The sequence below is a fragment of the Mirounga leonina genome, unplaced genomic scaffold (genome assembly GCF_011800145.1).
Source record: "Mirounga leonina isolate KUSES-001 unplaced genomic scaffold, KU_Mleo_1.0 Mir_239, whole genome shotgun sequence".
NCBI lineage: Eukaryota > Metazoa > Chordata > Mammalia > Carnivora > Phocidae > Mirounga > Mirounga leonina.
The window spans coordinates 3,148,464-3,158,784 of NW_023270624.1; the positions used below are offsets into that span (position 1 = coordinate 3,148,464).

The 10,321-nt window shown below is 35.1% G+C and overlaps 1 protein-coding gene across 1 annotated transcript; it reads right to left on the minus strand.

Annotated features, from left to right (window-relative positions):
- Nucleotides 1-6,586: 6,586 nt before the first annotated feature.
- Nucleotides 6,587-7,627, minus strand: LOC118026469 (olfactory receptor 2M5-like). Its single transcript, XM_035029325.1, has one exon. The coding sequence runs from the start codon at nucleotides 7,595-7,597 to the stop codon at nucleotides 6,587-6,589; it is 1,011 nt and encodes a 336-aa protein (XP_034885216.1). The 5' UTR covers nucleotides 7,598-7,627.
- Nucleotides 7,628-10,321: the final 2,694 nt, after the last annotated feature.

Sequence of the window (10,321 nt, forward strand, 5' to 3'; positions counted from 1 at the left end):
CACCTGGTTTTGGTGACTGGGGGATCGTACTGTAGGGCATCACAGGACCTCTTCTGCACAAGGTCACTGATTTTAAGACCTGAGAGTAGCTGACCTACCTAATACATAGAAACAAACACAAAGAGTTATATAAAATGAGGAGAAAGATGAGTATGTCCTAAATGAAAGAATGAGACCAAATCACAGTAAAAAAGTTAAATAAAATGGAGATAAGCACTATGTGTGCTAAAGAATTCAAAGTAATTGTCATACATCCATTTCTGTATCAGTTAGGAAGGATGCTGGTTTTGAGGTTGGGGTTGAGAAGAATAATTACTGTAACTTTCAGTGTGTTGATGAGACCTCAGATGTGAGGCTTTCTGTTCAGGCATCTGTGATTTCATATTGTTAGAGCATTTGCTGTATTCCTGGGGGTTGCAGCTTTCTATGTTTGCTGTGGCTGAAACCAAGAAAGAATGCACATGCAGATTTCTACAGAAATTATGACTCCATGAAAGATTTTGAGGAGAGGAAGAGAGCTGGTATCTTTCAGAATGCAAAGTGATTTTGCAATGTTAAGAATTACTTTAGGTTGAGTTTCATGGAGAATTGCCACTGACCTGTGTTCCTGAACTATGAAACCTGAATATTTGGTTATGGAATAGTTTTTCTTGATAAATAGCTAACTAACAAATAATAAAAAAATAAGGTCATTAAGATACTTACTGAAGAAGAATAAGTTGATAAACTCAGTAAGAACTTCAACAAAGAGATAGAAAACACACAAAAAAAGAGTGAGAGCTGAAAAATTCAATAACAGAAATTTAAAAAATGCACTGGAAGGAATAAAAAAAACAGGTTAGAGGATGCTGCTGAACAAATAAGCAAACTTGAATACAAGGTAATGGAAAGCAAATAAGCTGGACATCACAAAGAAGAAAAAAGGGATAATAAAAAATCGGAATAAGTTAAGGGAAGTCAGTGTAATGACATTCATATTATAGGGATCTCAGAAGGAGAGGCGAGAGGAGACAAAAACCTTATTTGAAATAAAAGCTGGCTGAGTAATACATCTTACCATTGCAACAACATGGATAGAACTAGAGGGTATTATGTTAAGCAAAATAAGTCAATCGTAGAAAGACAAATATCATATGATTCTACTTATATATGGGATTTAAGAAACAAAACAGATCATAAGAAAAGGGAGGTAAAAATAAAATAAGACAAAATCAGAGATGGGGACCAACCATAAGAGACTCTTAACTCTAGGAAACAAACTGAGGTTTGCTGGAGGGGAGGTCGGTGGGGGTATGGGGTAACTGGGTAATGAGCATTAAGGAGGGCACATGATGTAATGAGCACTGGGTGTTATATGCAACTGATGAATCACTGAACTCTACCTCTGAAATTAATAATACACTATATATTAATTAATTGAATTTAAATAAAATAAAATAAAAAAAATTGAATAATAGCTGAAAATTTCCCTAATATAGGGAATAAGAAAGAACCCAGGCCCAGAAAGAACAGAGTCCCTAAGATGAATCCAAAAAAGGTCTACACCAAAACACATAATATTTAAAATGTTAAAAATAATAATAAATAGAGAATCTTAAAAGTAACAAGAGGAAAGAAAACAGTTACATACAATGGAAGCATATAAGGATATCAGCTGAAACTTACTTCAAAAGAACCTTTATAGCCCAGAAGGGATTGGCATAATACATTCAAAGTGATGAAGGAAAAACCCTACAGCCAAGAATACTCTACCTGGCAAGGTTATCATTCAGAATAGAAACAGAGATAAATAGTTTCCCAGACAAACAAAAATTAATGGAATTTATCACCACTAAGCCAGTATTATAAGAAATGTTAAATTGATTTTTTTTTAGTAGGACGAAAAGACCTTAAGTAGAAGTAAGGATATTATGAAAAGGAAAAAAATCACAGGGAAAGCATAGTGCAATGGTAGGAGATTAACATTTATAAAGTCAGTAGAGAGGTTAAAATGCAAATGCGGTAAAATCAATTAAATATAGAAAAATTCGTCAAGACATATAGAAAATAAAATGAGGTAAACTATGACATCATATGTACAAAATGTGGAGTTGTCAGTAAAAATTTTGTGCTTTTAGAATGTCTTTGAACTTCAGCAACCAACTTAATATAGACTTCTATACACATAAGATGTTATATATGAACTCAAAGGCAACCACAAAACAAAATAAAAAAAATACAAAACAAAACAAAACAAAAAAAAACACCCTATAATAGATACAGAAAGATTAAAGAGAAAGGAATCCAAGCATAATACTAAAGAAAGCCATGAAACCACAAGGAAGAGAGCAAGGATGAAAATATGATGTTCAGAAGTAGGGCAGGGTGTGGGAAACAACAGAGAGTAAAACAGCCAGGTACTAGCAGTGGTAACATAACCTCCCTTTATCTGGAGGGGATGGAGTCGTATGTACAGAACCAAGAGATCTGCCCAAAGGGGTTATGACCTTGGTGACGGAATGCAGTCACTCCTCAAACCCAGTCTGGTTGAAGTAGGGCCATAAATACTCTTCCCTCTTCCCTCTGATCTTCAGGTGCCTCTCACAGATCAAATATAACAGGAAGCCAGAATACAAGGGACTTGGGGTGAGGCAGCCTGGGTAGTGGTCCACACAGTTCAGAAGAGTGTAGGGTCAAACACAGACTAACCAACACAGAACCCATGTCAGTGACCCACAGCATCTAGGTGCTTCTTCTCCCGAGGCCAGTGCAAGAGATCTGTCAATGAGTTGTGAAGCAGAAATAATACGTCTTCCTTTTGGGTCCAGAGAATTAAGACTGCTGTTCTTCCAGTTTTGCCCTTGACTCCTCCATATCCTTCTCACAACCAATTCTTCAACAAATCATGCTGGCTTACCTTTGAGGTATGTCCAGAATTGGGCCACATCTCCTTACCAGATATTGCTTCACCTCAGTTCAAACTTCCACCATTTCTCACTTGGAATATTGCGATATTTTTTTCTAATTGGCATAGATTACTTGCTCATGATTCTCTCTGACTGTGTCTTCTATCACTCTTTCAACCACACCAGCCTCATCAGCATCACTTGAACATGCTGTGCCCACTTCTATCCCCAAAGTCTTTCTGTTAACTGTTCTTTTGTTTGAACAAAATTTCTCTGAATGTACTATTCCTCCTTTACTCATTAAGGTCTCTACTCAAATGCCCCCTAAGCAGATATACCTTCCCTGACCATACTACATAAAAATACATCTATTTCTATCTTTTCTCCCTGCTTCATTTTTCTTCATATCACTTATCAACATGATACATATTGAGTATTTATTATTTCTTATGTTCCCCAAGTAGAATGTAAGCTCCATGAAAGCACTGATTTTCTTTTTTTCACTGCTTTAGCTCCAGTGCCTAAAACAGTGCCTGCCATATAGTAGGTTCTCAAAAAAATTTTCTTGAACAAATGAACAAACATGGTCTCTAGTGTCATATCCACTTGAATATGCAGGAAGAAACTCTGATGCTTTTTCATACCTCAACAAAAAATCATTGAATTGTCACCACAAAAACATTGTCTTCTGCCATGATTTTCTCTACTCGAACTTAGGGGTTAGTGAGGCCTGCTCTAAAACTATTGGAAAAAGCAAGACCTTGACCAATTGCTCATGTGCTATAGGGATCTTAGTTTTCAAGATATTTCATATGTAAATTTGTATGTTTTTGACTTTTTATGTGCAAGTTGTAGAATTGGTGATTACAATCTAAATGCTCTAATTTGTCAAAAAAAGTCTCAGCTAATTTCTTGTGGTGAGATGACTTCCATAGTTACTTTTATATCCTGCTGTCTCAAGTCCGAGCACCATCTGAAAAGTGTTTCTCTTCAAATATCTCCGGTCCCCTGTCTGCTCCATTTTAATGTCCATTTCCATTTGTAGCATCTCAGAGTCTCTGGACACCTGAAATCGTGGTTATCTTGTCTCTTCCATAAAAACTTCATTTTCCTACATCCTATTCCCATAGAGTTCTAGTTTCCATCTTAAAACAGTTTATTCAGTTACAAAACTTTATTTTCATAATGTATTTATTAATGTAGTTGACTTTTAAAAAAGATTTTATGTATTTATGTATTTATTTATTTATTAGAGAGAAAGAGAGAGAGCACAAGCACCAGTGAGGAAGGGGCAGAGAGAGAGGGAGAAACAGACTCCACACTGAGCAGGGAGCCAGACATGGGGCTTGATCCCAGGACCCTCCGATCATGACCTGAGCTAAGGGAGCCACTTAAATGACTGAACCATCCAGATGCCCCAATATGGTTGATTTTTAAAAAATATACTGGGTGTTGTACTCAACTGATGAATCATTGAACATTATATCAAAAACTAATGATGTACTATAACTTGGCTACTTGAATATAAATAAATAAATAAATAAATAAATAAATAAATAAATAAATAAATATTTTATTTATATATAGAAGACATTTAGGTTGTTCTACAACAAAATATATGCATGTTGGAGAGCTGTTAAATTAGAGGTAGGAACTTTAAAATCATGAATATGAGAATGGAAATAAATGAAAGAACCATGATTTATTTAGGAGTGCATCATAATTCTTCTGAATGATCATGTACTTAATTATTTTCTTTAATTATTTCCCCTAAAAGATTAATTCATAGTATGCAATGGTGCTCCCCCAACAAATATGGGTCACAAACACGTAGTCTAAAGTCCAAGATGAGTGCCTTCCCAGTCCATCTGGAAATCTATTTGCTGTCAGTTTCACAGGGTGAAAATGTTCATTTCCATGAGTTACATATGAAAATAGAACTCTATTAAAACTGTCAAACATAAATAACATGCTTTGTGAACACATATTATTCAACAGAAACTCCTCAAGTAGACTATCTTCCTTCATTGAGTATTTCTCCCTTCTTTCCTAGTGTCATCTTCTAAACACAGTCTTATCTGAGGACTCCCTTTGGAGTACCAGCGTGTTATGACAACACCATCTGGGTAGTAACAGCCCATGAGAGTATCCATTAAATGACACACTCCTCTTATTTGAGATGGCTTAGAGATAATTTTTATTCTTCAGTGAAGTGATATTTTGACTCGGTTTCAAGAATTCCCTCAGCCATTCCTCTAGGAATTCTGAAAGGACCATGTTTAATATTGTTGACACAGTTGAAATTTGACATAAAGATTTTAAGTTTTCCGGAACTCAGCTTTGTATCTCTGTAATACAATGTCAATTGATGGCTTCTGAGATATTTAAGGGAGAAGTTGTTAGAATGTTAGTGCTCCTTCTGAGGGTTTCCTTTTCACTGGAAAAACTGTTTTTATGTTATTTCAGTCATTTTTTAAAGATTTCATTTATCTGACAGAGAGAGAGAGAGAGAGCACAAGCAGGGGGAGCAGCAGGCTCCCCGCTGAGCAGGGAGCCTGATGTGGGGTTCAATCTCAGGACCCTGGGATCATGACCTGAGCCATGGTAGAAGCTTATCTACCTGAGCCACCCAGGCGCCCCTATTTCAGTCATTTTTTTTAAAAGGAAACATGTAATAAGTTCCTAGTGTTCTAGTTATACAGAATATTTTCAATTTTTTTGAAATATATCAACATTTTGGAAACACCTATAATGTCTCCTGCTTTAAATTTTATTATGTTATAAATATTTTCAATCATTCATATTTTTATATCACAAATCTGAGTCTTTTTTTCTTTATTTTTACTTTCTGTTTACTCTGTGTGCTCAAAATTTTTAAATTATGAAATATTCCAAACATCAAGTTATTTTCTATTATCTTAAAAATAACATTAATTTTTGCTAGCCACCTTAACACATTCTATTACATACATTATAAAGAGATCAGGAAACTTTAAGACTGGGAATTTATTTTCCAAGGCAGGTCTAGAATATTAGGTCAATAATTACATCAGGGGCTTACAATCCTTGGTAAACATGACAATCACTAAATGGCCTGATGGTCAGATTCTTGAGCCGAATTTAACAGATTCTAATTCTGCTAATCTGAGATGGTCACAAAAGTGGTATATTTTGTGAAGTCAACAAATGATTCTAATGCAAGTGATCAGAAAACCACTCTTTGGAAACACTGACATAGAGTGAAGACTATTTTTACAGGAGTAAGAGGAATTAATAGTCCTGTTAGATAGAACAAAACAACACTGGTAAATTTGTCTGATTCCTGATGATTTATCATCATGCCCATTGATTAATTTTATCAGGGAATTATCCTGAGGTATCTATGTGCTTGGTACTTTTTTTTTTTTCATTCTAGGGATGTAGACACTGACCTTTTTTCATGGAATCAACATGAAACTTTTGGAAATACTAAAGAGCACATTACCATCAAGTATGAATCATGAAGAGAATTGTACACAGTTCCTTGTCCTTCATCAGCACATCATCTAGGACAATCAAAAAGAAATTCTAAGATGAAGAAAGGAAAGGATAAACATTTTTTTTTCCTGCAGATAAACTCAGTAAAGTGAGTTGACTTTTCCAGGATCTTGAAGGGGTTATTATTATTATTATTATTATTATTATTATTATTATTATTATTTTTAACTGACAAAATGCCCCTTTGCTGGTGCATCTTTGTTTTGCCTATGGGTGATAATGGGATTTCTGCCATTTACCTGGAGGACTGACACCTCCCCCATTAACTTTTTCAGTGCACTTAGAACTTCCTTGTTCCTAAGACTGTAGGCAAGAGGATTTAGGAGTGGAGTGAGGACAGTTCCAAACAGAAAGAGACCCTCATTCAACTTTGGAGTCTTGGCAGAACCGGGTCTCATGTAGATGCACATACCTGGACCAAAATAGAGACCCACCACACAGAGATGAGAGGAGCAGGTGGCCAGAGCCTTGTTCCTGCCTTCTGGGGAGTTCATTCGGAGTACAGCAAGGAAGATGAGAACATAGGAAGACAAGATAAGAGATAAGGGCAGCAGCAGAACAACGATGCTTGTTATCACCACTGCCTTCTCATAGGCTGTGATATCCTCACAGACGATCTTAAGCATAGCCATGACTTCACAGAAGAAGAGGGGAATCTCTCTGGGGCTGCAGATATTAAAATGCAAGGTAAAAGCAGTGTGGCCCAGGGAAGTAAGTGCCCCTCCAGCCCAAGACATGGCAATCATCTGTAAGCAAACCTTAGGATTGATGATGACTGGGTATCGGAGAGGATCACATATAGCCATATAACGATCAAAGCACATGAGAGTTATAAGGATGCATTCTGCAATGGCTACAGTCAGGGAGAAGAAAATTTGAGTCCCACAAGCCATGAATGATATGCTCCGCCATCCAGAGAAGAAGTTGGCTGCCATCATGGGGACAATGCTAGAGGTCAAAGTCAAGTCCATTAAGGAGAGCTGACTGAGAAGGAAGTACATGGGGGTGTGGAGATGGGAATACAACCAAATGAGGAGGATCAGAAGAGTGTTGCCAGTGAAGGCAGCCACGTAGATCAGGAGAACGATGGAGACCATGGCTGTGATGTGCTTAAATTCAGGGAAGAAGCCCAGGAGAATGAAATCTGTGGTTTCTGTCTCATTCCTACTCCTCATGGCTCTCTGTAATGATAACAGAAAGATAAGAGACTTATTAAAAATGTCATAGAAATTAAGCAGTTTCTTATTAAAGTTTAAGAACAATGGCAAATATAAAAATACTCATCCATAATCACTTGAATCAGTTCTATTTTTTCTATATTCCTTATCCATGATTTAATGTACTTTTAGAAACCAGAGTATACATATTAAAATGCATTCCATTACTTTATGTATTAGAGGTATTTTCATATATTAAAAGAAACTGGATAATTGTAGTTTTTTTTTTTACAATTTTAAAATATGATGAAGAGTTAGTAAGTCACAGTTTCCAATTTCACATTGTCTGATTTTTTCACTATTTTAGAAAATTATGCTATTTCATTCTCATCTTTCTAGTGATTTCCTTAGTAATATTTTTGAGGAAAAATTTACACTTATTTCCAGGTCAGATATTATAGACTTTATTTGGCTATGAAAAAAATTGCTAATTTAATTTATAGAAAGATTTATTTTTGTAATTTTAAAACACTTCTACTTTACTCAAGACTTTTGGCTCTGGACATTATAATTTAAGGGAAAAATTGATCATTATGGTTATAGTTTGTGTTATATGCATTTATGATAATTTAAGGTTTTAATCTAATTAGCCTTATTTTCTATCCAGGGAAAACACTTACTGTATTTACATGGTATATAGTAAATTCAGATTATCAATGAGGGAGAAAGTTTCCTTTCTACATGATCTTGTAGGGTTCCTACTGTTGTAGAATTCATACTATTCTTAACTACTAGCTACAGCTATTTTGCCATTGATGGGTACAGGGAAAATCTTTAGGGCTCATTTCCCTCAAGATTTAATTTTTTTTTCCTTTTTAGACTACCTTAGCTATATTTAGTCTTCTTCCCTGATACCTATAAAATGCTTTAAATATCTGCACAACTCTTGATGAGTTTATTACAAGAGGGAACACACTCCTTTGTAGGAGACTCATATGACCTTGTTAAAAACCTAACGACAGTACAAGAAAGGGAAATTTTATTCATGAAAATAGTTTCCAAAATTATAAAGAAAAAAGCAAATTGACCCTAATGGTGTATTAAAAAAATATAATTACTTGAATTTAATGAAAGGCAAGACTAGCATCAGAATATTCCTAAAGTTTATTTGCCATTTAGAACAGATTAAAGAAAAAAAATATATGCCATTTGCATTAATTACAAAAGCTTGATAAAATTTATTATTAAATCATGTTTTAAAAACCATCCTAACAAAATGGTAGTAAAATAAAATACTCCAATATCTTATTCTATTATGTTCTTGAAAAACTGTGACATTCATTTGTTCATGAAATTCTTGAAAATATCATTTCTAAATTGTTAGGCTACTCCCCTCTTCTGAAACCTGTGTTTATGTGTATGTGTTACAACATTAACAGTGAGATATAATTTTCCTTTGTTATTTACAGAAAGGACTAAAAAAACCTGTTGCCTATGTCCACCTAGTACCTTTTCCTTAGAAGCAGTGTGTACTAGGTCATAGATTAGTTTTCTAACACTTGTATAGATTGATTTCAACTCATTGTTTCCATGCAGATACTTAATTTTGATTTGTTCACCAAAAAGAGTATCCACTTTTAAAGAAATTGTGATAACAAAAATATCCAAATCTGTTCTCCCTTTACTCATACTAAGAGCCTCAAACTTCTTGTGAAGAACGAGAAGGCCTCTGTGGGCTGGCACTGCCAGAAATAGGCATCTGTCTTTATATATCCAGCTTTTATTACAGCATTCTATGTTGATCACCTTCAAACCAAGAGATCACATACTGATGTGATCACATACTATAATGTCTAGAGCCAAAAGGCTTGAGTGAAAGGCCTCCTGCCATTGGGTGTTTGATTGACTTGATGAGTTAGCCTGCCTTAGATATGAATGATATGCTCCGCCATCCAGAGAAGAAGTTGGCTGCCTATAGGCATGAGTTAGCCTGTCTTAGATGTGGAGTTTAAGATAATAATAATAATAATAATAATAATAATAATAATGATAATAATAATAAACAATAACAATAACAATAATAATGGCAAAATTAGCCAGCGTGCATCTCTCTTCCCTGCCTTAAAGTAAGTCTTGGTGCAGTCAGTGGGTTTTATGCCTGAACTAGAGTTATCAGATGGTGAGAAACAGATTTCAGAATGTCCAGATCTTTGAAAATTCTCTAACTTTTCAGAAAAGCAAAGCAGGGCCCTGTGATTTAAGTGCTATCTTACATAACATCCGATTTCTAGATCAAATGCTGTTTCCTGAGACTTTTGGGTATCCCCAGGCTTGGTTAGGTTCTATTATAAACTTTCCTTCCAAATTCTATTAATCACAGCCTGGATTGAAACCTAAATTTCATCTTTTTTTGTGTGACTATATGTTTTCATATATGTCTTGCCCCTTAAACCACAAGATTTATGATGGAAAGGACTGTCTTTGCTAAGTTCTACCTTTTCTTTTTAGATCTAGCATGTTGCTTTTGGTGAAAATATGAGTTAAATACATAATCAGCTCAGGGCTGGAATCTAGGCATTTGAACACTGGATTTTGTACCTGGACCAAACTAGATGCTTTTAGCACAAACAATCATTTTTCTACTGAAAGGTATTACTTTATTTTGACCTATGATCTTTTATGGGCTTCAAAGCACTTTCCAACATTTTATATTGTAGGAATATATGGGGGGAGAGTCAGCAT

What these genes read in the sequence shown, in the direction of transcription:
- LOC118026469 (XM_035029325.1), bottom strand. Translation starts at nt 7,597, where the DNA reads ATGAGGAGTAGGAATGAGACAGAAACCACAGATTTCATTCTCCTGGGC.